Below are 27,976 nucleotides of genomic sequence, written 5' to 3' on the forward strand. Positions count from 1 at the left end.
GGACAAGTACTGGCCACGATCTCACCTGCTGCCCCACAGCAGAACGGCACGCTGGCAGTGCATGGTGACATACCCACACTGCACACCTTTCTGCCACAGGTACCTGTGCTGGAAGCTCACCCAATTTATATGATCTGAACCTTTTTTTTTTTTTTTAAAAAAAAAAAAAATGTATATAAAAATCTACTACTTCTAATATCTTCAATTCTTTAATCTTTTAAAAATAGAATGATTCAATCTGATCAATGAATTTGGAACACAGATTAGACAACCACACTCTTCCAAAAAGACAAAGACTAGAAATGTTGGTAAAACATCTTTGTCCTCTCACGCAAAAAGCACGTTAGTGCATATGAAACAAAGCTTTATACCACCGGGGAATGTTTTGCAATGTTTGCTAAAGAAGGCCAGATACTGAATACATTTAATCTGCCTGGAAGTCTACCCCATAGGAACACGCGGTCCTGAGCTGTCAGCACGCGCTGCCTGCCTTTGTAAGCTCTCGTCCACGTTCCCCTCTCTGCGACCACCGCCCTTCCTACTGCATTTCATGATCCCCTGCGACTTCAATCCATTGTTTCAATTACATGTTGATGAGGGAAGGTTCATTTTACTGTTTCTGTAAAGCACATGCAACGCTTGTGAACATCAGAACAACAAAACCAGAGCACTATCAGCTCAGAAAGATAAACTCTGTACCTTACGTTCTCGTTTAAGAGGAGTCACATTTAAAGTACGATACTTACACTTCTTAAGAACTCCAATACAAAAATGATAACAGAAGGGGAGAGAACAGGGGAAGGCAAAGGTACAAAGTAAATCTTACTAGGTTCCAACTGCATTTGAAAGCTGCACTTTCCTCCAACTTAATCAGTATTAGAAAATCCAGATAAGAAAAAAATTAAATTTGCATTTGTTATTTTCCTTACAGAACTACTCTTGTGATAGAAGGAAAACATTAGTAACATTAATAATTTTCATGACAATACAAACACTTGTTTTTACCTCACAAAATAATGTACAAGATTATTGCTGTAAAGTGCATTTATTCCTGTATGTTTTGCATTCATTTAACAAAGGTGTGAACTTATTAATCTATTCTCTCTCTCAAATACACTACGTCTATAATAAATTGCAGTTAGATGAAATAAAAGAGGAACAGGAGCATTAGGCTAAAAACAACATGCTTAATACACCTTATCTCTATCCATGCTAAATTTAGGATGCAACAGGATGTTTAATCACTCTGAAAAGGCAGTCTTGCTACCATGGTCATCTTTGATGGGATAAGGGAAAAACTGCAGGTTCACATTTTATTTATAATCAAAACAGAAAGTTGGGAACTCATTTCTCTTTAAAAATAATTCTGTGCATTTTGATCAATAGTACATAATTATTCCAATTATTAAAAATACGTAAACAAGTTAATTGTGAGAATAACTTTTAATGTATGCTTTTAAGCAATTTAAGTTAAAATGCAACAATAAGAATGCTAAAACAGTTCTTCTGAAAATGTTAATTCTTTTTGTCCCCCAAGCTTTGTTTCTCTTGAACTTAAGAAAGGCCCAGCTAAACATCCTGAACACACACAGCTTTTGTACCTTGAATTGTTTCAGTGTAAAACAAAGATATCAATGTTAAAGCTTAGGGAATGAGCTAAAAATACACTATGATGTTTGAAAGCTCATGTACATAATCATTCAGCACTTCCCTTCTATCTCAGCTGAGGAGGAAAATCTGAAAAAACAAAGGAGAAACAGGAAACTCCTACAGCACAACTATTCTGGAAAGTACTTAAAACATTTTCTTTACATTTACTTACGTCAAAAGGAACAAGTCAAGCAAAAGAGGGATAAATAGGATTTTTTTTTCCCATTTTCACCAATAAAAAAAATCTACTATTAAGAAAAAAAAATGTTGATAAGTATCAGCATACAAATAATAGACTTTTCATCCAACGTGGGCTGAAAATTACAAATTAGCTAGACACTTAGCAATTAGCCAAGCATTAGCTTTTGTATCACCTAAGAAAGATGCTAAGGAAAACCAGGAAAGCTGTCTCATAGGGCACAAAAGGTAAACGATGATGAGGAAAAAAAAAAAACAAACCAAGAATATGGTCAGGTTGTCCACCTCCTTATGATTTTGCCTGCAGGAGCAGCTCTTCCCTTGTGCACGGCTGAGCTTTTGGGGAAGCAGGGTTTGTCCCTGTTGCAGTTATGAAGCAGACTGAGCACTTGGAAGACATCTCAAACCTCCCAGGACATTCTAGTGCTCCTTGGCAATGCCACACCTGAAGGTTTGCTTCAGGGGGTCAGGAAGCACAGGCAATGCAAAACACAAGGGCCAATTTCAGGAAGACAGACCACACGCTAAAAGAGAACAGCATGTTCTCGGAAAAGTTAGATGTGTCTGAAAGCATACTGCTCTTTAAAGGCAGTTAATGCCAGGGTTATCATTTCTTGAGTGATGCATTTCCATCATCCTTTCAGAAAGGATAAAATATGGAACTTCTTATTACTTCCTGGCTAGAGAAATTTGGTATTATTTTCTCCCTTACAGAATGTGCTCAGGTAATCTCCAGCTATTGAAGGTATAAATGTGACTTTGTGCATTCAGAACACACTCGAAGGGAAAAGCACTCTTTCGTGCAAGGCGTTACCTTCGTCAAAGAGCAGGAACAAGAAGCTGGAGAGTAAAACTGCCTCTGAAATCACTGCAGCTGTTCTCGGCACAATCCCACGCCTGCCTAACAAGTGCCTGAGCCACCTTCCCTCCGCACAGCTGGAAGCGCCGCACACCTCGCTGCTCTTGCTGCTTTCGCCCTGCAAAACCCGACTCCACGCATCTCTCATTTACATCACCCACTTCTAGATCACAGCGAGCAGAACAAACAATACGAATAAGTTTGTACAATATGTCCTTCATCCATTTTACCTTGCAACTCGCCATTTTTAATGAAAAAAGCAACAGCATTTACAAGCCACTGCTGTGTAACAAGCACCCTGGGCGCGCACACTTCCATTATTTCCTGCTCCACGCTCTCCCTGCCTCCTCTTCCCCATGGCCCAGCCGTGCTCAGCGCTACCTCCATGTCCCCAGGACATGGCTAGGGCAGGACCTACTGCTTCCCCCAGCCACCACCCCAGTGCTGGCCGGGCATTAAAATGCCTCCCGGCTGCAAAAGGCTGCATCAAACTGCTCATTAGTCCATTGCTACAGGCAGGGCCTTCATATTTTTTAGACGAAGGGCATTGTCCTCACTAGGCCTGGGGCTCCGTGGAGTTTAAGTGGCTGATTTGCTGCAATCCCTCCTGCGTTTGCAACCAGATCTGCTGCATTTCCTGCCCTGACCTGCAGAGTGCCATAGAATTGTGAAACAAATCCAGAATTAGATCCAGCCTCATCTGACATCTGCAATCTCCAACTCCCGCAATCAAAACTTGCCAAATACGTGGATAGCAAATAACCTATACTGCCTCCATAACACTGCGTGTATTTACCAGCCCCAGCCATGAATCACTAAACCAACTACTACATTTTTCCAAGCTTTATTCATGTTTAAGATTTACCTTAAGTTAATTTTTAAGAGAAGCCTTGCACTACAGTACAAAGTCCCCTCGTATCTGGAGGAAAGCCTGCTACAAAGAACTACTTTCTCTGTGCTCAAGCTGCTCTCTGAAATGCCGTTTCCTTTCAGTACAGTAAACATGCACTGGCTGTATTAACAAGTCCCAACTGCTGAAAGAACAGAAACAATAGTGGGAACTTGGCTGTCGCCCAGCGGTAATGGCACGGACAACAGCATGGGAAAGCAGGAACTGAGTCAAAACAACTTTATATCAAAATATTAGTAGAGAGGCAGAGAGGTTACCTCTGGTCTGTGTGTGTTGATGCTATTTAACAGCCTCCCTCAGCCCTGCATCTGAAGGGCACTCTATTTGGGTGCCCAGAGCCCGACATGCTGATGGTGCAGGCAGGTCCTCAGCCTCGGCTGCTCCGAGCCCACAGCAGCGGGGTCCTTTCCAAAAAATCACCAGGTCTACAAGTGGCTGCATCTTTGAGCACAATCCTTACTGCGCCACGTTAACCTAGAACGCATTATTTCATAAAAGCATTTCATGGTAAATTAAACTTAATCCCGTTCCTAATTGCAACAGGCTGCCGGGGGTGCTGTGCGTGCAGCAGCGTGCACAACAGCTCTCCCTCGCGTTCCTGGGGGGAACGGGCTGCCCCAGCCAGCTCTGCTTGCTCACAGCAGTGACTCAGAAGCCAGGATTCCTCTCCTATGACAACATTCAGGAATTAGGAGAATGGCTATCTAAACAGGTAGCAGAGCTTCGCTCGCTCTCAGATGCCCAATTTGCTGCCGGCATCAGCACAGCAGGCACACCACGACCACCACCCAGCTGGGAGGGGTTTGTACCTCTGCAAAAAGGCATACCCGAAATGCAACCACCCAGTCACCAGAATTAAAAGCAGTGAGCTTCATCCCAAGGGAACCCCAAGGCAGAAGCCACCAAGGGCAGGCTGGGGCAGCCAGCACATGGAGCTCGGACCGGTGCTCACAGCCTCCTGCCATCGCCGCGCCGCTGCAGTGACACGCAGTGGCAGCACGCTGAGCAACGACCCGCTGCCTCCTTTGCAATCAGCTGATGAAGAGGTATCAAAACAGTTTTAAAAGGCAGCAACCGATACCTTGTCAAAACAAACTTGAAATCCGGTTCCTTCCTGCAATAACCTCATCTTCTTTCAATTTTATAATTACTGTTTAATGGCTGGCAATAATGAACGAGGTCTTTTTCAACCATCACAGTGCTGCAGCATAATGTTTTATTGAAAACATGCCATTTTCCTTTGAATGCTTTCGGGATGTGTTCACCACTCAGACAGGTGCCAGACTGAGGAGCAAACTCCTCAAGAAGAGCACGAGCACATCCCGTAACCTCACTCTCACCAGACATACGGAAAGGCCCAACCTTGGCCACCTGCACTTCAGCCGAGCACCGCAGCAGCAGAGCAATGCAATTTAACAGAGGTCTCTGGTGCCAACAGGATTTCATCGCAGTGATCTGAGCTAAAAAATTGCTCTGGGTTAGACACATGGAATCAGAAGACATCGACCAGAAGGAACCCCAGCGCCCTTCTAACCTGCATTTTGACCACGTGGCTAGGATATTTTTAAAGTTTAACTGGGAAAGTTAAATCAAACACCACTTAACTAACTGAAAAGAACAGTGGATAAATGTACAATAAACTTATTTGAGATAGCCCCATCCTACTCCACAAAAAAAAAAAAAAAAGTGGAAGAATGAACACTGGTCTCCTGCAGGCTTCTGCGAACAACAGCAAACTTCATTTTGTTGAAAGTGGAGCCAAGGGCACACTTACACCATACCTATTGTCCTTTCATGTTCTCAGCATCTTCAGCCACTCACCTGCCCTACCTGATTTTCCTGTCATCCTCTGCAGATGCTAATGAAGCACCATTTTTAGGAGGTAGCCATCTCCTACGTGGGCTGGGGGCATCCAGAAGAGGCAACATCCAGCTCTCCCGAGGGACCACGGTGCTCCCTCTGGTAGCTGCTCTCATCTTGCTGACGTTACCTGTCTCATCTGGCTCAACCAGCACCCATGTGGCTCAATTTGGGTTTCCGATCACCTCAGGTACCACAGCAGTGCAGCTGCAGGCCCAGGAGCCCTCTGAAGGGCCCAGCCAGGCCCCTCAGTGACCATCCAGCCGGCCAGGATGTTCTGTGGGTGGCTCAGCAGAAGCAGACAAGGTCACAGCTGGCTCCTGCCCAGGGCACTAAAACTGCATCTAACTTGGTTTGCATCCCGACAGTGACCCTGCTCCCCTTGCAAGCACAGCAGCGTCTGTTCGCTGTCAGCCAGGGCTCCGATTCTTCTCCTTCGCCATCTATTCTGGAGCAGATCCAGAGCTTTATCTCTTCTCAGATCTGTCCCCACTGCAAGAAGCCTGGCCTCTGCACGCTGACCTGGCTTACATTACCCAGTGCTACTTGTAACTGATAAATTGTTTATCAGTGTGCTCCTGCAGTAGCCTCAGATATATTAAAAAGACATTACATCATGAAATTGCAACAGCCCACCAAAAAAATAAACCCTGGGGCAGAGCAAGAATTGCTCATAACTCTGAGATGGCTACAAACAGGAATAGAAGCCACCGGGAGCACTCCCCAGTGGCCGGGCCCGCAAGCAACCCAAAAACGCTGGTTCCTGGACCGAGGGCATTACGAAGGCACAGGAAGCCTTGGTGCTGTGGCTGCATACCTGATGCACTGCCAGGCCTGACCGATGCGAGCAGCTGGGCAGACTGCTGAGCAGCTCTTAAAGGATTTCTTATGCAAGCCAGACCTAAAGATGTCTCGTATCAGCTGCAGCAGAGCTCCTTGCCAGCTGTAAAAGGGATGGTGGATACCCAATGTACCCTGGAAAACACTCAAATGTAATAGCACAGGTCACTGGATGACTGGCACTTGAATGCATAATTACAATAATCAGCCAATTAAGGATGATGAACAGATCAGAGCTAGGAGGAACTTACACGACAGAGCGGGGAAGGAAATGATGATGTGGTGAATACCGAGAGCTATGACTCAGTCCCTGAACCTCCGTTGCTGATCTAGAGACCACCACAGAGTTTGGTGAGTAAGAGTCCTGCTCTTCCCCCTCTCCAAGAGGTATCGGCTCATTTGACCAAAACCAGGCTCTTATGTCATCAGCCAGGAACTTCTGGATTCTTGAACCACCATGCTAAGGATTCATAAAAGCCTTATGTAGCCATCTGCAAGGCTCCCTCACCACTTCGCTTTCCTTTCATTTATGTATTTTTAGCTAGCTGGTACAGCTGCAGCAATAGTTCTCAAACTTTTCCAGGTCCATCTCTTGTCACCAAAAATCCAACGCTCCCTCTTCCCCAGGAACCTGCTTCTCAGCAATCCCAGTTTGAACATTATGGGTCACGAGTAAAGACACCAACCAACAGCTGCAGTATTTCACCGTCCTGCAGCATGCCTCATTAACACTGCAACGATCCAGGTTTGATAAGCTTGCTTTTCTCCTGATTATTACAACTCTAATTGAAAAGCAAGCTCAAGATTGAATTACTGTACAGAGAGCTACTGAACAAAGCCTTTTGCCCTGGACACAAAGAGTACTTTTCAGAAACGCAGAGCTCTCACTGCACACCCTGAGCACAGCACGCAGACTTCGTGGTCAGTGATCATTTCCTATGTACTCGGCTGACCACGAACACCCTCATGCTCAAAAAAACACTACGAAGCTGTTCTTTCAAAAACTTTCCTACACATCACAACAATATACTATTTAAAGCTAAGAAGAGGCAACAGCAAGTAATTATCTGATGGTTGGTACTGAGTGGGTCTAGCAACTGCACCGCTGCATAGGAGTGAAACAAATACACGGCTGAGGAGATGGAATTATCAGTAACTTGAAACATTAACTATAGAAATGGATTTTCATTATAATATTTTTAATTAAGTTACAGCTTCTTCAGGCATGTCTAACTAATGAATAAAGCATTTTAGCTCCCTAAGATAGATTAAATAACACAAAGCTTGACAACTAACCCCAGCGTCTCCAGTTACTCCTGATTACAGAGAGAACTGATAAATATCTCCTTAGCATCCTCCAGCTGTGACACCAACACAAAAAAGTGGCTGCTGTGCTTTTCCCTAAAAACATTTTTTGTTTGTTTTTGTTTTGTTTTGTTTCTTTCTTTGTTTTTTTTTTGTTTTGTATTTTGTTTTTTGTGTTTTTTTTTCGTTTTGTTTGTTTTTTGTTTGTTTGTTTTTAATAAATATTTTATTAATGTCTTAATTGTTCTCCAATAGGTTCTTGCACAATAGCAGGAGAGCGTGCGCTAACTCAGATGCCAGGGGAATACTTGAGGGCCTCTAAGAGCGTGTACACCCACACAGCACACATACCAAACCTGTCCTGTTACACACGAGTACCACACAATAACAAGATGCTTCCTGGTGATCTCCTGGACCAATATAAAACGTTTTTATTCCCTGACCACACGGAAAATTACCAGACATGTGATGGCAAAAGCACTCAGAGACCTTTCAGACTCCTCACACTGGCAAACCACGAAGAACGTCCACTGGCTGACAGTGCTAACGCAGCGAGGTGCATCAGACAGATGCACATATAAAAGTGAGCTTCCACATCCTAAAAATCAAGCTAATCAAATTAAAAAAAAGTAATCAGGAAGATTCCAAAGAGTTCCATGTTTTACAATACTACAGTCTCCATTGGAAATAGATATTAAGTGCCCAGCTCAAGCACTAATCTCTCTCCCAGCCACAAAGAACTTAGAGCAGACAATCTCGCTACCGATCAAAGATGTACATGGCAAGGTTTGCAGAATTAAACGCAAAGAAAGGGAAACTGACTCTCTGCTAGTTTCACAATGAGCTAGCAAACAGCTAGCATTAAAAAGGTTTAAATGTCAGTGTGTGTTACACGCTCAATTTACAGCCGAAAAGTTTACTGCATCGATGCACACAGTACCACAAACAAACAAATACCAGTATCTGATTAGCACAGAAAAAATTAAAACATATTACAATGGACCTAACCACTTTAATTAAAGTTTTTATGAATAGAAACGTATCTCTTACAAACGTGAATCTAGCTGACAAGAAGCCGCCGTGCAGCAGTAACCCCGCACAGCTGGCAGGCGGGCGGTGAAAGCAGCATCCTAAAAAGCTTTGCATTGACACGGAGCCTACGAGTTGTTTGAAGAGGAAGAGCACACCGAGAAAGGGAAACCTACCAAAAGGGTCAGATTAAAAATAAGCGAGGAATTGTAAAGATAGACCACTCTGAAGGCAGCAGCACTGGCTGCTTCACTTAAACAGCAGGGGAAGGAAAGCCTTTGGGAGCAGCCATCTCCAGAGCCCAAGGATCGCTTCTAAACAAGTGGGGAAGGATGTCTCAAACGGGCAGTCTGCAAACTACAGCTTAGACATAAACAAGACTGAAATTCCAGTTAAGTGTTTTCTGAGGGACATTTAAGCAGTCTGCAGTCCCCTCGTTCACACAAGCATTAGATAAAATAGCCTCTCACCCCAAATAAATGTTAAAAGCAGAAAGATCAGGAAGAAAGCGCACGGCAACGCCATTTCTACACATGAACTACCTCAGGATTTTTGAAAGCAGTTAAAAACGTCCAACTCAGAAGTGCACTTACCCACAAATATTGCAAAAACTTCAACAACCGCGGGCAGTAGTAATACTCCATTCTTCCAGAGCACAAAGCTAGCACAGGACCATCCTCGTTAGACTCCGGCTCCCCCCTCTCGCCTCCTCCAGCAGAAGTGAAAAGCACACCGGGGCAATTACAGGCAGCACGGGCAGCGAGCGATGTTTATCAGCATCCACATCCCCGCCGAGCTCTGCGCCTTTAACAGATGCTGTGGCTACTTACGAGCAGGAGCTGAGCTCTGGCAGCATGTGACTTAACCTCTTGTTATTTAGCATCTCGCCGCGCGGAGTTTGCCCGTCTCGGTCTCGTTAATCCCTAACGCGTTAGGCTGGAATTAATAATAGCACTTGGGGCTGCGTGCTGAAAAGCCCTTCATCTGGAAGGAAAAAAGAAGCTTCTAAAACCACTCTGTTTTTTCACAGGCTGGGGTTACGAAACGCTATTAACGCCACCGCCGCGGTCTAGATTGCGAGCTGACCTTATTTGTTCTGTAATGTACAAGAAAAAAAAAAAAACAGACATGAAAGAAAAGCTCCTGCTTTTAATATAAAAATGCCTTTGGTGAAGAGGAAGCAATAGACACAACAAGTGTCTTTTTATATACGGCTGGAATGCTCCCAAGAAGCGAATGCTACCAAAAAAGGCAAAATCCCGGCCAGAGGAGGCTGACAACCAGCACCGGCCTCCGTGGGCACCGCTCGCAACAGGGCACAACCGGGAACAGCAGAGCTTCCCACTGCCTCTTCCTTTTTGAGCTCTGCCCTTTATTTTACGCAGAAATGAAGGGGAAGCGACAGAAGGTGGCCAAGGAGGACCCCGGTGACCCCCAGGGTGACACAGCCGAGCTGCTTCCCACAGCCCCGCATCCTCCTGCTGTAAATCCTGGCTTGGAGCATTATGGGGAGCATTCCCACTGCCCTAATCACACCTACGAGCTCTCCTGCAGCCAACAAGCTTGTCTGATTTTTTTTTTTCCTAGGCTGATTCAGTTTTTAGGATAGCAAAACAACTTGAACATGATGGTGTGGGGTTTTTTTAGTACATCTGTTTCCATCCAGGAAAGAGTGAAGATGTAATATCAGAGGCTTTATCTCACTGGAAGTCAGGAGATGAGAACGGTCGTGTTTCACTGGGCAGGAGAGACCTGCTGTGGCCATGCTGGGACAAGCCAAGCAATGAATTCATCTGTGTATGTTTAGAAAACATTTATCTTCTCTCCCCTGCAGTTCATTTCCAAAACAGTTTTAAAAAGTTAGCTCATGGTTTCCTTAAACCAATCCTTTCCCACCCACACATCAGTCTCAAATAGTGTGTTTTGATACCACGCCATTATGGAGACCAGATTGTCTCAAAGAAAAAACAAAGTTAAACATGGAAAAAAAAAAAAAAAAAGAAAAAAAAGCCACGACACAAGATACCTAAGCAGAGGCTTCCAAAGAAGCCAAGCTTCTGGCCATTCTGTTCCCAGATGAAGGCGCAGTTCCCTCAGCCCCACCGAGGGTGAGCACATCCTTCGATCCAGGGGCGAGTCACATCACAAATTCCGCAGTTTTTAGTTCATGAGACTCCTATCAGTCCTGATGACCTCATCAGGAACTGAGGCTGGTGACCAAACACCAGAATTAGAGACCTGTGTCAGCCGAGACGGAACAAGTTGTGAAAGACAACACTTGAAAACCTCTTCTGCAATTCTCGTGGCTTACCACAACACGTCGAAGCTACAGGGCCTCGGCAGGAGCACAGAGCACCTCCAACAGCACTTTTGTTTGACAGGCAGTGACACCCCGGGTCCCAAGGAAAGGCACCCTGCCACAGGCTGGGGCAGGCAGCCCTGCAGACCCTCTGGCATCCAGCAGGCTCACAGCCCCTTCTGTGAGCTCCAGTCCCAGCTCTGAAGAGCAAAGAGCTGGAGGAAAACAGCTTCATGTCTACACTGAGACACGGGCAGGGCCAAAGCACAAGGTCTAAACTGAGTGTTTGACTTGATAAAACAGTAAATATTTTTAAACAGGCAGGGAAAGGTTTTGTTCTCTTAAATATTCCTATATTTAGAGATGCAAAAAGAAAGTCATTTATTCAAATTAACTCTATTCTTTTCCTTAATTACCTGTTAGGTGAATGTTTTACACCTGAACCAACTTCCTTCTTTACTGGAATGAGCATGTATCAAAGGGCAGAAAGGGGAAAAAATCTTATGTTGGAATACATTTAAGGAAGGAAGACTTCAGTAACACATGACATGTCCCATAACACAGCTACAAAAGAAAAGCAGGTAACTTTGCAACTAAACAGGCAGGCTAGCAATCATTCACACAAAACAAGGTCAGTGCTGCTTGCTTCTAATCTTATTTGAAAGGCATGCTGAGCAAAACACAGATTGCATTCAAACTGAGAGGAAATATGTCACTGGTTTCACATTCTCTGGGGGTATGTCCAGACATCCCATGTTCCCTGAAACCCGACCTCAGTGCGGCTTTGGTGGCGTCCCCGTCCCTGGGGTATTGGTGGATGTGGCACTAAGGGACACGGCTCGGTGATGGGACTCAGGATAGGCCTGGATGATGTTGGTCTTTTCCAACCAAGATGATTCTGACTCTATTCTTCCACCAGAGGGAGGCATTGCAACGCACAGACAGCAAACACCACTGAATTTTCTCCAGATGAGCACAAAGGTGTTATTAACCTCAGTGCCAGAAGTAATAGCTTTGTTCTACAGTCTCCCTGCAATACCTATGGCACACACAGACGTGTGGCAAGGTTTCCACCTTGCAAACACCCGTTAGAATCTCCTCCTTACCACCTGCTCGCCTGCAGTCCATACACAGGGACCGTGCTCTTTTTGCTAGCACTGCACTGAAGAACAACGGACAGATCGCTTCTGGGCTTTGCAAAGCAATACAGGGGAGGAACTTGCTCTGGGCCTGCTGGATTCCAAAGGATGCCGGACACTTGAGCGTGAGTAATCACAAAAAGAGGCTCTCTGAAGAGAGCAATACATCCCGTCACCACACGAGTGTGCTAGCAGACTAAGAGGACAAAATAGATTTGACCTTGGGATGGGTAAGAGCAGTGACCTCTTTCAGTCATACTCTCCATAACAGTAGAAGAATTTTGCAAAGATGCAGGATGGACAGATTTTCAAAAACTACAAGTGTGTATTTAGAATCAGAGTGCACTCTGAAGCAACTGCAGTATTCTAGCATATCAGAACCATTTCTATGCACAAGGTGAAAAAAAGGCACAGCACTTGCAGTGAATTAAAGTAAGTCCTTCCAATAAGGAAAGATTACTTTGGCAGCAGCAATGTCTCTCTCAGAATGATGGAATTCTGTGGTGTTGATATGCTATTCAAATCCTTTATTTTCCATAGAAAATACTGATGTTTCATTTCTTGTGCAACTTTTTGAAAGGTTCAGATCTTTGCTCTGTATTTCAGAACGACAGGACATAGAATGTCAACTGTCTCCTAATGTAAAATGCAGCCGTGGGCTAACATCAGGAAGTCCTGCTGCAACTTAGCAGAATATTGCCTAACAACTGAAGAGGGAATTTACCCCAAAGGATGCATAAAAGAGACAAATCAAATTACTGGGGAAAAAAAAAAAAAAGTCAGCTATGATTCTTCACATAATTAGTTGTCTACTGCCTACAGAGAAAATTAAACCCATCATTTTTCCACATTATGACATGATTTTATCTGCAGTTTTCCAGAAAAGATCACAATAAGCAATTTTCATTATCTAAGCTGAGAAAAACAAAAAGCATTTGTGATCTAGTCCCATGCCTTAGGAGTTCAAGATGAACAATCCTTGTTTAGAAAGAATCATCAACAGGCTGCACAGTTTATGCTTATGTTTGAAGATACGGCATAGACCAGTGTGGTAGATGCATTCTCTACCAGAGAAACTTCACAGGAACCACATCTGCTCCTCCTGCTAGGAAGGCACATACTTTCTTTCACAGCTATTTGCAAAAAGGAAAACAGTTCTGAATGGAGTAAGCCAAGCTGCGATTTCCTTATGTCGCCCCTATCCCAAGAACCTCCTGCAAAACAACATACCATTACGTTCTCCGTCCTTCTGTCTTTATGAAAAAAGCTATGACTTCTTCTCTGAGTAGAAACCAGTGAAACCTCTGTTCTGTCTCTTTTTTCTGAACTCTGCTTGGTCCATTCTTTCCTAGAAGCCTGTTAAAATAAAGTTATAGATATTGTTAATAAAACATGCATACACATACGTACGTATATAAAATGCCTTTTGAATGAAAACAGAAAAATTTCAAAACAAACTGCAAAACAGAAGAACATCATAGTCATCAATATCCAACAGGCTATGCATTAAATGAATTGGCCTGTCACTGGTAGGGGCAATCACTTGCATTTCACCAACATCAATACCAGCAAGTGAAGTTTCAAATGAGGGCAACTCAAAGAAAAAAGCTCCCCTCAGAAGAGCAAAATGAATACAAGAACTCCAAAAAGATCAGCACTGACAACTTACAAACCCAAGCTAGTTCTTTTCGAACAAAGCTGCAGTTTGCAATTTAACATCCTAGTGTTCAAAGCATTAATAAAACATGTACGCATTTTAAAGCTCTTTCAAGCTCTCCATAGAAATATCCATAAATATTTGCGCATTTGAAAGAGAACCTAGTACAATGCAGATTCTACATGAAAATATACCCCAAAAGAAAATTAGATCTATCGAAAAGTACACATCTGCTCGCTTGCAACAAAGTCACACCTAGCACTCAGAAGCTATATAGAGACATAATTAAATCTTCTCCTTGCTTTCATTTTTAGTTTCAGGCAACGCTTAGATACCATTTGGCAATACCTTTTTATCCTCATGGAAGAAAGCTTCTGACTGCGGTGACAGCTTGTTTTTCCACCCATTATCCCCACTTTCCAAGGGGAAGCTTTGCCTGGAGTGGTACAGATCCTTTCTCCCCCTTACTTCTTGCGTGAGCAGCAGATTGTCTTTTCCTTGGTGGCTCTTTTCTGAATAGGATCGTCTCAAGTCTGGGGGTGCACTTCCTAAACCAGAGGTATAGTTCTTCCAATCTTTTGTTTTGCTTTTCACCTTGGAAGAGTCATTGTCACACATCACCTTATTTGTGTCATCTTTGTCCTTTGCTATAGAGATTCTTGCTACATTTTTGCTCCAATCACCTTCTGGAGATGCCTCTGAGAGCTGTTCTTTTGCAACCAGCCTCTTCTGTAACAGCCCGTCATCGGTCTTTAAGGACAGCTTGGAAGCAAAATTAACTTCCAGCTTCTGGTCTACAACTGCACTTACAGGCTGTACCTTGTCAATTACAAATTTTGAACTTTGGTTCTTGGAAATTAAGTTCACATCTTGATCTTCATCAATGATGAATGTTTTCTTTGCAGTGAACTCCACAGGAGAATTCAGAAACTTATCTGAAAACATGCTGCTTGTATTTCCCCAGTAAGGGGGGCTGAACTTTCTGTCTTTGGACTTCTGTTTATCAAAGTCTGGGCCACTGGAATCCACTTTTTCTTTGTTCCTTTCATTTGGAATTAATTTCTCTGGCCTGTGGAACTCTTCTGCACCGTCACCTTGCTTGTTACTAACAGAATACTGATCCTTCCACTCTTTCCAGTGATAGGAAGTTGTCTTATCTGAGACGTTTCTTTTGTTCTTTGCTTTGTTCCTACTGAATGAACTGTGCTCTTCAGAGAACTTGTCTTGAAGATTACCGGCCCTCTTACTTACTGATTCTTCTTTATATTCTGCCATAAGGGCATCAATATCAAGAATTTGGGATCTGTAACCATCCTCAGCCTTCCTTCCAGATAAACCGTAATTATTTTCACTGCTCTTCTGTGTGTCTAGTTCACCATCTTTGTGTAGCTGTGCAAAATGCAGAGGGGATCTGAGTTCATGATAAGAGGAGACTTTTCCTCTGCTACTTTTGAGATCAGTTTGAGCTGTACTTCCCAGTTCCTGTTTTAAAAGCAAAGTATCAACATTTATGATTTTCTCCGTAGAGTGATCCAGGCCTTTTTCATAATACTTTTGGTTATCCTTCCCAGATACATCTAAATTACCAAACGCACTGTTTTTGGAAGAAGCATCATCTTTGTCTTCCTCTTTGATCCAATCCTTTTTGACATACACTTCTCGTGACTCCTCCCTACAACTTGTACTTGTTGTATTTTTATCTGGTTGCTGTAATGAAGATTTGGACCTTCCAGAAAAAACAGGATCCAGATTAATTGCTCCTCCATCACTCGAGCTAGAAATTTTACTAGTTACACTTGCACTAGGGGTACCCACAAAGCTTTTCTCTTTTTTGATACCAGGAATCTGATAAGTTACAGCAAAATAAGTTGCCTTTGGTTCAGAGCTAGAACTCTGTTTTTTCAAGTACTCATCAGAACTGCCAACAACAGTCTTGTTTGCCTCATTTCCTTCCATCTGTTCTTTGCTACTTTTCTTTTTAACTGAACCTTCTTCCAAGTGCAATGGATCTGTCCGACTCAGCCTGTTTGTATTTTCAGGTGTGAGCCAGCCAACTTCTTCTGCCTTGGTAGAATCATGAGGCAAGGTCTTCCTTCTCCATCTTTCAGAAATCTTCAAGTCAGAAACACTACTTTTGGTTCTCCTGACTTTTTCTTCTGGATCCGCTGCTTTTATTACTTTGCTTTTTTCTCTGTTTTCAGGAGCTGTAATATCTAAGCTAAAGTCTTGTTCGTTACGGTTTGAATCCAGATTTCTCCTTAAAGCAAAGGCTCTAGATTCCTCTTTCACATCGGGACTGTGGCTACTGGAAGACCTACAGAATTGTCCACTTAAAAGCACTGAGGAAGACTGGACCCCATACTTATTTACATTGGTTGAAATAACTTCATGACCAAAGCTGGTTCCAAATTCATAGTCTGTTCCTCCTCGTCTAAAACTCCTTTGCTCAGAAGAGCGTTTGATCATCTCAGACCTCCCTGTTTCATCCATGGAGGAGGCTTCACTCTTTTCATTTTTAATTTCAGAATGTAGCTTGCTTATTTTTTCATTTGTTCCCAAGCACTTACTTCTGTTTATAGAACAAGGTATTTTCTCAGCTATTAATACTGGATCGGTTTCAGTTTTATCAGAGTCTTTTTTCTGTTCAGATAAAGTGCATTCACTGGAGAAATAATCGTTATGTTCTCTAAAAGCAGACCTGCTCGGAAAAGCTTTTACATCTTTAGAATCTGAAATAACGTTACCTTCTTTCAAGTAGTCACTTGTTCTGTTTACCCTAGCTGACTGATCAGTGTGTAAAACATCCCCTTCATTTCTCTGCTCTTTCACAGATGATTTTCTAGTTCTAAGTGTCATGGCCTTTTTTTCAGGAGCCATTACAATGGCTTCACTAAGAGCTCTCTCACCACACATCTGAAAGACTTCATATCTCGGCTCAATCCTCTGGAAAACAAAAGATTCCTCTGCATTTTTTGGAGTGGATTTTTCGCTTTTCTCAACTGAAGGTTTTTCTAGTAAAATTCCAGGAGTCATCTTCTTGCCATCACTTGAACAAGCTGGTTTTCCACCTTTTTCTAGGTCAGCTATATGCTTTGATGAATCAGACTGACTGTAATGATCCTTCTTTACACTAGCGGTCTCCTCTGCTTCTCCCATCCACGACCTCCTGTTATGCCCCACCACATCATACTTTGCTTCGAGTTCATTATTCATTTTCAGTGGAGGACCAGTTCCAGGACGATCATCAGCGACGTTGTGCCTCTGGACATTATGGTCAAACATGGTGGCTCGGACAGTTTTAATGTAGGTCTTTTCCATAACTGTGGTTGGTTTTAATTTTTTTTCAAAGCTGCTTGTGAATGAGACAGAATTTTCATTTTGCTGAGAAAAATGCTGGCTATCTCCAAGGAAGCTTCCCTTTGTCTCTGCCTGATCAGTTTTGTTTGTTATTTTTAAAATCTGCCGGGGTTTCCATGGGTTTCCAGTAGCATGTGCCTCGGTGAAATCTATGCTATGAGCAAGCGTGATCTCCTTAGTCTGGAACAAGAAAAACCCAACAGTTAAGATTGTCATACATCTTTTAAATAAAATAAGTAACACCTACTCTGTGCAACACAGTTAACCACATCCCTGTTCTCTAAACATAAAATTCACTGAGATACAGGGGATCCAAGCAGCAATGTGCAGCTCCAGTCTGAATTTAGATTGCAATCACCTCAATGCTCTACTTTCACTTTTAAATCAAGAAATGAAAGAACGTATGAAGCGTCGATACATGAGACATGCATGATTCTGAGTTCCTGAGCTCAGATTTCTCAAGACATTTTAATCTGCAGTAAATGCATACCCACACCACACTCCAGAGAAGACAACACATGCAAAACTAGTACAAGACTTTAAAAGGTTCATAACCCCAACTACCACAGAATCAGTTATGTTGCAAGCCCTACAGAAATTCGGGTCTGGAAGCAAAGCACAGAACAGCACAGCAGGGCACAGGCACCTTGAGAGGAAGTCTGAATTCCTGGGAAAAAGCAAATGTACTTTTACTACATTTTGTTGAAACTGTCTTTTCAGATATAGGTATTCACTATAAGTAGTGATACAGTCAGTAACTGCAAGGGATATGAAGAGCTGAGTAACTACAACTGGAGCTGTCTAAGTGTGATGAGGCAGGAAAGAGTTAAAGGGAAAGTGGGAATTGAAGTTTTTGGCCAATTCTTTACTATTATCTACTTTCCAGAAATATAACTAGCATCCCGAAATCTGTTTCTCTTAATAAGAGAAAACAATGTTATTCTCTTAATAACATTCACTGAAGAAACAGCACACAAATAATAAAGATGATCAAAAAACACTGCCTGATCCTACAAGGGTTCAATCCTTTTTCAAATTAAAAATTATAAAATATGGAATTGACTTAAGAGTCTCTTAAAAAAGCACATCCCACACCTGAAGAATGACAGAAAATTAACATGAAAGAAATTTATAAATAATGACTTATTCTAAATCTCATCTGTATTCTTGTAGGCAGAGCAAGGGAATGTTTCAGTCCTAATTTAATAGTCTGATTCTGAAAACAGTACTTCCACCATTAATGGAAGATTTTCTTTTTAAAATAAATTTACCCTATTTAAAATAAAAATTAATCTACTGAGGCTTTCTGATCAAGCTGCTAGTTTCTTTATCACTCCTGTCTTAAACCTCGGCAGAAGAAAAAACACAGCCATGGGAACTCACAAGAAATATCCACAAAACAACATTAAATCTCTGATACTACGAAGCCTTAGCAGAGAAATTGTTTTGAAACACCAAAGTGTTCCTTGGAAACAGGAACAGCCTCACAGCTTTTACAGCAAATGGAACTTTCTGTACAGTACTTTATTGTCAAAACTTCTAAGTTAAATGTTACTTAGGAGATTGACATGAAACATACAGCACATAACAAGGAACTGGGACTGGGATGTGGAAATTCACTATGCTAATGCTGCACTTAGAGAAAATAATCACTACATAGAACCACAGCAGCCATAGCTAATTTACTACAGGTTTACATGTGTTATAAGTCCCACTGAAATAGCACACAAAATATTTTTCACTCTATACTATTGCATGCATTTGTACTGGATCTGGCTGGGATGGAGTTAATTTTCCCTGCAGCATGCACGTTTAACTTTTCAAAAACTCAACACAGACAGAATACTCCCGTTCTTTAGCAACCTGTCTCCTCAAGTGCCTAAAGATAGAATTACACAGATAAACCTATTAGGATTATGCCATTCTTAATACTCTCCATGCCCACTTTAAAGTCATCAATTGGTAAAGACAGAATGGGACACAAGGTATAGTGCTCTCTGCATTCAAAAGGCGAGCCTAACTGGAAGCTACGTCGGCTGATGCCATTTTCTTACTTTTTGATGTTCTTGAGCTTCATTCGCAGAGCCATTTCTGATATCAGCGGGTTTCTCAGTCTTCGCTTCACTGCTTGATGTCGGACTTGAAAACCTAAGAGAAAAGACTTTTAGTTCCAGTTAAAATGCACTCCTCCTACCAAATGAGATGATGTATCATCAGTCTGCTGTCAATAAAAATCATCCAATAAATGGTATTTCTTAAAGGAGAAACATTGCTATTTCGTGTTACAACAGTATTCAGTGGTTTTACTGACCAAAGGATTATTGCTTCTGAAAAAATTGTTAGTAATGTAGCTTACTGTATACTGCAAGAATTGAGATGCATGACGAGGCAAAATGGTGGAAAAGTTATTAACATTCTCATGCCTCAGTTATATTCCCCTTATTTCCATCCAGCAAAAGCACTAGGATTTGCTGAACAAGTACTCTACTCCACTGTTCGAAAATCAGGTCCTTTCAGCCAAACACCTGCCGTGTTCATTACACAGAGCACACCCTGACACACCTCCCAAAGCAGCAACCCTCCCTCCTTTCCCCTTTCCCATTGTGTACGAAACATGAGCTATCCAGACTAGCACCAGGCACTGCAGCATGGCCTCAGATTGTGCTTTATGCACTCTGCTGTACCATCCATAGCTCTTATCCATGTCAAAAAACAAATTCTCCTGATTTGGAATAATCAGTTACCCAACTTTGCACTGAAAGAACACGTTTTATCTTGGCCAAAGTATCTTTCTACAGGGAAACATTTTTTGTTGGTATGGGTATGTCAAAGGTAGCAGATCTCATATTACACTAACAGGGCTCTAAAAACTGCAAATTTGCAGAAATACAGGTTGCAGGATTGACTTACATCAGAGGAAGCAGAGAGCTTTCTATGTTATTGGTAGAGCAAGTCGTGAAACCCAAGATGTTTCCCTAGTCCTTTGCCACAGTTAGGCAGAATGCACATCATAGATCTCTAGGCCTTAACTGATACTGAAATAAGGTTTCAGTCTGGCCAAAAATGTAATATTCTATACCACTGTCAGAGACACAGTAAGCATTTCTGTCTCTCCTGTGTCAACTGAAATAAAATTCAGAATTATTTTGAAGAAAAACTACTGTGATGGCAACAGGACGGACATCAACACAGCATGGTTAGAAGAGGGAATCTCAGTCATTGCTTCCTCACAAACGTGTAAGCCTACAGCCTACAAGGCACACCTCAAGATTTCAAAATGCATGGAGTTTTAATAGCTGTACTGTTACAGTAACATGCAAAGGTTACAATATTGACAGCATGTTTTGTCAGTGTATATTTCATTACATTCTTTTTTGGCATGGTGGATGTTTGAGAACCGTATTACAAAGAATAACTACACTGAGTAGAACCAAAATGTGCAGACATTGTACTGTACTGATAGAGCAAGTTTCATGGAATATGATGAAGATGATTAAATAGGACTTTTCTGAAACTTACATCTTTGTCAAGTCTGCAGAAAGCGGTCGTGACTGAAGAGATCTGCGTAGAGTCCCTGGCTTAGCATCGGTATTTTCTGTTGTCAGTTCTTTGATTCTCTGCTGGATGTTCATACATCTGTTTTCCCTCTCAGCAGCTGATGGGAGAGGCTCTGTATCTATTGAGCTATTGGGATTTTCTGAAGTAAACAAACTGATGTGTTTTTTAACACTGCCTCTTTTGATACTGTTCTCTTTTTCTGAGGAAGCTGCAGGGCTTTCACTGCCTGGAAAGACACTCGACTCCTTTTGATCGAATTTTTTCCCATCCCTATTAGCTCTGCTTTCACTAGTTGTTTCAAAGGATTTTTCAGAACCATGCAAGTTGGTGACTATTCCTGGTTTTGTCTCAATTTGCTCACTTTTAGATTTGTGTTTTGTTTCCCATATGTATTTTCCATTATTTAGGATCCCAGTGTCCTGACTACTGCACTTCAAATTTATCTTTGAAGAACTGCCTTTATTAAATTCCATTTCTTCAGGTTTGGGCCCCATTTCAGATGGATCATGACAGCCCTTGTCAGTAAAAGAAGTTAAAAACACATTCTCCTTGCTCTCATGGGATGAGCATGTCTTCTTGCAAGAAGAAAGATCTTTAAGTTCAAATTTAGCTGTCAGGTCCATGGACAAAGGCCTGGGTTTTCTGACCAATGATTTCTCTGTAGGAGACTTTTCCTCAGGAGCTTCCACAGGACGATGCTTTTGATCTTTTAACGATTCCAGAAAAATAGCAGATACTGGTCTATGTTTTGGCCTTTGCTGCAAATCAGTAGAGAAATCAACTTTATTGTTGATATTACTTGCATCATTGTTTTTCTCCCCTGGATGATCTTCATAAGCATCTTTCTTTGCACCAGTTTTGAGGGAGTTCCAAGAGACCAGTCTAATACCAGAGGAAACCGATGTCTGCCTAGGAAGAGACCCTTCAGGATTCCTGGACGTCTCAGATGGCTGAAATGGTTTCTCCAGCTTGGCATTGCTCTGAAGCTCCTTTGTTTGCATAGTACTAAACACTCTGCGGTCATCAGCAGCCGTTTTTCCTTGCGCCAGGCTCACCTTTGATTGCTCTGCTCCTGGTGCCTCAAAAAGAATGACAGTATTTGCACTGGGACCAGTGTAGAATGTCATGTTTGTGACAACCTCACTGCCAGCCTTACTTTCATTTTCAATTACTTTTTGATCCACTAACGGAGGAACGTTTCCACCTAATACCTTGACAGATGTTGTCTCCTCATTGGGCTTTCTAATAAGACTACTTGATCTGAAAGCTGTAACAGGTGGTTTTACGTTAGCAAAAGTATCTGAAGATGTATCTTTAGAAAAAGGCTTTGGGAAAAGTCTTGGCCTAGATCCTAGCGAGGGCATTGTTGCAGATCTTGAAGTACTCCCAAATTTGTTCTTCTCTTCAAGTGTTAGTGATGTTGAAGACTCCTTTTTCTTGCTAGTTACATCTGAAAGCACACTTACATACACACGCTGTGATTTATCTTCGTTTCTGATCTCTTTTAAGTCAGGTACTGTCGTCAAAGACGCCAAAGTGGAATTTATTTCTACTCTTGTTGCCATAGTTGTAATTACACATTCAACAGAATTGAAAAAATCCAGCACAGAAGAAAAACCTACACAGAAAGAAAATGAAAGCATCGATGTAAAGTCAGCATGAACATCAAATAAACTCATTCTAATTTTAATTCGGAAGGTGGCTAAATTCAAATTAAGATGCATCTCAGATTTGCTCTTTACAGAGCATGTGTATCACATAATGAAAAGCTTACTTCTCCTCTGAAAAAAACAAACAACAAAATGCACCATTACTCAGTGATTAGGCGTAACAACCAAGTAATATGACAAAACCTGTAACAGCATCTGCACAGCACTGAGTTACCATTAGCCAAACAGATTTCAATTGCTGAGTTACTTCAAAGAAATAAATTTATTTATTTTTGAAGCAGGCTTCCCGGTGTTGATATATAAACCTTAACTCATAATATAAATAGCTGCTGAGATGCACTGCCTCTATTCTTTCACACTAACAAAAGTATGGGAATGACTGTGACTGAAAATGTCTTTTACTACTTATTAGTTAAGGCCTAGAACTAAACAGAAATAAATGCATATTCCACAGATTTCTAAAAGCTTTGCTGCTACTTACCATAATTCGCATTTTCTGCTGCAACTGATCTATCCGAGCCGATCCACTTGTCATAGTGAAGAGCAGAGCTTGCCAAGATCACATTAACGACAGGGGACAGCGATCACTTCAGCAACACTGATCAGGCATCTCCTGCAAATAAACAAAGAGCATTCAGGTTCTGGTATGGCACACACCCAGACCTACATGGGTAATACCACAGGAGACAAAAATCCCGGGTATTTCAAGGAAAAAAGCTGACTCTTGTTTTGAAACAAAGCCACCAGATTTAACTGCACAGAGTATCAGACTTTAACTTCCAGTTACTAAAGAATCAACAAAAAATTACCACTTAAAGCCTGGCGTAAGTGTGAAGGGTAAATAATTTGGTCTGCGTGATAGACAGATGTTAAATTTGAACACAGTTAAATCCGCATTTCAGTGAGTACTGTTTGCAAATTCAAGTGTTGTCAATCACTGGTTAAACACTGAGCTCTGTGTTACTGTAATCTCAATTACTGTAATTTACTTTCTATTGTAAAGCTCCTTTCTGTGACAACATTACGTGAAGGACTACCTGAAGGCTGACCTTCAAGTGGCTGATTTTCAGCCTAAACACGGCTTTTACCATGACAAAGCATTTTTTCTAATAACTCCCGAACAATGGCAGGAGATTAGCTTTGGCTTTAAATACATTCTTACTGCAGAGGTGAGGGAAAACCAGCAGCAATTAAGATTCCAGCAGTAACAGATAAATGTTTTCTGTTTAAATTTTTCCCTAATAAAAAGAATATTTAAACTTTGTAGCCAATGCACGTGGATACAAGGTTAGGTGCATTATTTTTTCTTTTAAAAGCTATCATATTCCTAGTCTTTAGGAAAAACTTGGGCTGTATTTCATCATCGTTCACTCAGGGTCTCTATTTTGTGTTGTCACCCTCCTGTCTACTTTTGGGTGGTCTCTGAAGAAGCGTCACACGGTGTCACTCTCCTGATCCATTTCTCCGTGTATTAACTTTACAAATATCAGTACTTTCGGGTCTTGTGGGATGTGGATCTTCTGTGCATGTGAATATTTAAAAGACCGGACCGGTGCCTTCCTGCGCCTGCCGCCTGGAGCAGTTGTTTCACCTTCAGCTTCCCTTGCAGCTGAGCAGCACCACAACTGCACCACAAACTGCAGAGATTTATTTTTGTCCCTTGCGTTTGTGCCTTCATCTCCCGGGCAGGCCAACGAACTTTGCTCACCTTGCCAGGGCCCTTTCATCTTTCAATCCCCTTGAATTTCTGTCTCAACTGCTTACACACACGCTGCGCTAGTCCCCTCGAGTCCACGACCTCTTCTTTCCAAAATAGTTGCTAACCCAATCAGCTTATCCGAATCAATCTGTTCCTTCCACGATCTCACAGATCTTAATGAAATCTTCCTCCCGCTCCCACTCCTTATTCTAAGAAACACCATCAAAATCCGATTAAAATGCTCTCGCATTCCAAGGATGAAAAAGCTTTGCGAGGAGCAGTCGTGCTCTAAACATAGCCCAGTAACTCCTGCTGAAACACGGACGATGCTAACAGAAAATACTGCAAAGCAAAAACTCGAGGTGCAGGACTCGAGTGTGCTTGTTTGTGGCAGAGCACAGTTCTTTTCTTTGGAAAAGAAGGAGGCGGCACAGAGCTTCTTAAATGGAATAAAACTTGATCCTCAACGGAACGCAAGGCGGCAAATATACAACGTGGGACTTAATCCTTGCTAACAGCACGCAGCACAGCTCTCCAGCCACCATTCCTACAGCACGATTTACCCTTTCTGGTTATACTTTTTCCGTAGTTTTATTGCACTACACTTCAGCTTTACAGCTGAAATCCCATTTCTCTACATGACCTCGTGAAGGCTGTTTCCATGCTTTCAATTTGTATTATTCAGATACCCCACAACAAAAACACGACCCCAAACAGGCAAGCATTCAGAAAGGCACAACAAAATATTTTGGGGACAACATATGCAAAACAGGGTATATTTTTATAAGTTATGAAGCTCCCAGAACTTCAAGAAGCTGTACAACAGATAAAGGGGAATCGTGCCATCAGCATGTCACATGTAACATACACTACTCATTGCACCTCTGTTTTGAGGCACGCACCTTGGTTTAGATAAATTTGCTTCTCTCTAGCAACATACTAGCTAGTCAACGTGGCCGCTCACAGAATTTGAGGAAATTAAAAAAAAAAATCAACTGTAGCCAACTCACATGAGAATCTCAAACGCTGCCAGCATCCATGACACCACGTGGGTGCCTGCTGTCACCATGCACAGCCACCGGCGTGTCCCCAGCGTGGGGACAGGTTGTGCCCCGCGCCCCCCTGCCCATGCCCACCCTTCCCTTTCCTCCCCTTCCCGGCTGCCACATTCTGCCCACACACATGAACGTACCCGCGGCACCAAGATGACTTTTCATGTTTTGCCTGCTCGCAACAAGAAGGGTGCGTGCCGGCCGGTCTCCTCCCTTGCTCCACTTCATCTGTCTCAAGCCGAAATGCGTTCCCAGAAGCAAGTATTTGGGAACCTTCCCAGGCTCCGGTGACCACAGCGGACACACGTGGACCCCCTCCGTGCTCAGTCTTAAACCCTCATTTGGCTTTCATTAAGTAGCCGGTCTTCCCTAGTAACATTGCTCAGCCGAAATCAGAGTGGATTCCTCTCCTCACGGCATTATTCAGGTGATATTGGTGAGGGAAGGGCTCCGCACATCACCCCTCGCTCCAGCCTGCCCGGCGGCGCACGCAGCGCTGTTATTTACACCCACGGTAATTCCCCTAAGCCTCTTAGGACAACGGGAGCAGCGGCCTGCAGATAATTTTTCCACCCACCACAAAGCACGTGATTCCTGCCAAGTTCCTCGCTCACAAGTAAGGATGTTTTACATGATACAAAGCAATATCGTCTGCAACGGGTCCCGGAGCCTCCCGGCAGATAAACAAATTCATCTGTCTTGTGTAGGGATGGGAAGCACAAATTCCACAGGGAAAGCTTCCCTGCTCTAAAAGGAATAAATCCAGGTTAGAGAATTGAAAGCAATCAGAAAGCTGGGCTCTAATCAGTGACTGTGGCTGTTTATACTAAGAATGCTCCATCAGAAACCTACCAAACACGACGTTTTCCTTCTTCAGGCCCAACTGCACCAGCCAACAGCGATGGTTCATCTGCTTGGCAGGGTTTTACCCATACAGCAAGCCACACAGGCAACAAATCCAAGCACCCTCTGTACAACGTACATTTATTTCACTCCTTCTACAGAAGATTTCTCCATTATTTGTTTGGGCCTTAAAAAAAAATAATCATTTTTTTTCTCCCTCAATGGCTACATATTGGAATCAAAGCCTACAGCAATTCAAGGCAGCTTTTTTAAGCAGCCATCCTTCTGTTGCTTCCTGCAACACTTGGAGAGTCGCTGATAGGATCTACCCAGCTAATTATTTAATCCCATCACTTACTGTGCATGTATTAAAAAAGAAATGGCTTTAGCAGTGTGCGTGCACGCTGTCCAGAACATAAGGCTTACTATAGCACAAAAAAATGCACAGAGGAAAACAACTTTTTCAAAACTTTGATAACTAAGTAAATTGGGCAACTAATTCGGCCAAAAAGTCTCCTCCTATTCTTGGATTTAAGCCTGACTCGTGCTAGTAGCACCACCTTGCACTGAAATGGGAACCATCGGTTATATTTAAGCGGACGGACAGGGTCTCTCGTAAAGAAGTATTAACAACAACACTGCCAAAGGGGTTTTATTTTTCAAAAAGTACTCCTGGACATATTTATTGACAAAGTAAGAACAAGCAATAACACGCAGCAAAATTATCCTATCCCTGACTCACAAGAAGAGGTTCAATAGAACAAGGAGCTTTTATTTACAGGTTGAGATCTGGAAATAAGAATTCCACATCTCACAAGACAGACCTGACCCACAAAGCCCCATAGATATTCAATATTAATATCTGGAAGTATTGCACAGTTTAAAACATTCCTTCTCCATTCCTCATGTGCAAGCCTGCTTAAAGCCCTTGGTTTAAACAAAGGGCAGAGCACTGTTCTTTTGGCTGCTACAGTCCAGTCCCAACACAAGACTGAACTACTCCACCCTGACATTTTCTTCCACTGCAGAGAAAGATTAGTGTTTTGTTAAAGAGAGTGCCATCCTATAAATAGCTGCGTTTACAAGCACTTATAAATCTCTAATTGCTATTGCCAGTACAATTGCATAACTATCATCACTTGCTAAAGCTTCCCTGAGATGTAGACATGCAGCAAAGAACAGAAATATTTTCAACTGTCCTTTCGGTTATGTGCTGGCAGCTCAGTGCTAGAGGGACAACTTTACACCTTATATTTTAATAGTTTACATATTTTAACATATGTTACAAAGGGAGGTAGTTAAGCAGGTAGCAAATCATCAAGAACTCCAGGCATGTAACAGGCAACTACACAGGAAATAGCATTTATATAATGAAATCATAAATTTAAAGTTAAATAATTGGTATATCCATGTAATGGACAACATAAATCTAAGACTACATTCTTGGTGTAGCAGGGCAATTAATTGATATAGACAATCAGGTAAACACAATGTTAAAATGGGATTCAATGGGAAAATGCAACCGTCCAAAGCTGAGTCAAACAGCATGGGAAGGGTGGGAGGGCAGGGGCAGCCACTCTGGAGTGTCCTGAATTTGGGAGACAAAAAGATTGGTCTGGAGGGGATGACTTGTGTAAAAAAATATTATTCTAATTGTCCTCTTCCAAAGCTGTCAGTCCCATATAATTTTTTTTTAACACTGTTTGCACATCACATATTAAGAGTGGCTGGACAAGGTGTATCTATACAAATCACAACACCCACTAATGAGCAGCGATGCTTCAGGCACTAGTCTGCTCCCAGCATGTGCATATTCTGTTCAGAAAGAAAAGAACAGGGGGCAGAACAGACCTGGAACTAGAGGATTTCGCCTCCAGTTCTTTCTCAAAAGCAGTTTCTCACCCTTCAAAACCATTTAATGTGGCTCTGGATGATCACCTGCTCGTTCTGCTGTTCCTCCCCCCACGCAGCATCCGCCACCGCTCCTCTCCACCAGGAGGCTTTTCCCCCCAGTAGGGTCAAACAGTTTTGAATGAAGAATCTGTTATTAT

At 42.4% G+C, this 27,976-nt stretch overlaps 1 protein-coding gene across 2 annotated transcripts in view; it reads right to left on the minus strand.

Annotated features, from left to right (window-relative positions):
• KIAA1671 (KIAA1671 ortholog) overlaps positions 1-27,976 on the minus strand; it is a 71,462-nt gene that overhangs the window by 30,590 nt on the left and 12,896 nt on the right. Inside the window, exons 2-6 of one of the 2 annotated variants that reach the window (XM_038187527.2) lie at positions 22,813-22,944; positions 20,623-22,279; positions 19,158-19,251; positions 14,095-17,283; positions 13,320-13,445 (exon numbers count right to left, since the gene is read on the minus strand). In XM_038187527.2, coding sequence (XP_038043455.2) covers positions 13,320-13,445; positions 14,095-17,283; positions 19,158-19,251; positions 20,623-22,226 — 5,013 coding nt within the window. In that variant the 5' untranslated portion in view covers positions 22,227-22,279; positions 22,813-22,944. Of the gene's footprint in view, positions 1-9,244; positions 9,829-13,319; positions 13,446-14,094; positions 17,284-19,157; positions 19,252-20,622; positions 22,280-22,812; positions 22,945-27,976 lie in introns of those variants that run through there. The other variant, XM_072024693.1, reaches the window with a different exon arrangement.

The sequence above is a fragment of the Anas platyrhynchos genome, chromosome 16 (assembly GCF_047663525.1).
Source record: "Anas platyrhynchos isolate ZD024472 breed Pekin duck chromosome 16, IASCAAS_PekinDuck_T2T, whole genome shotgun sequence".
NCBI lineage: Eukaryota > Metazoa > Chordata > Aves > Anseriformes > Anatidae > Anas > Anas platyrhynchos.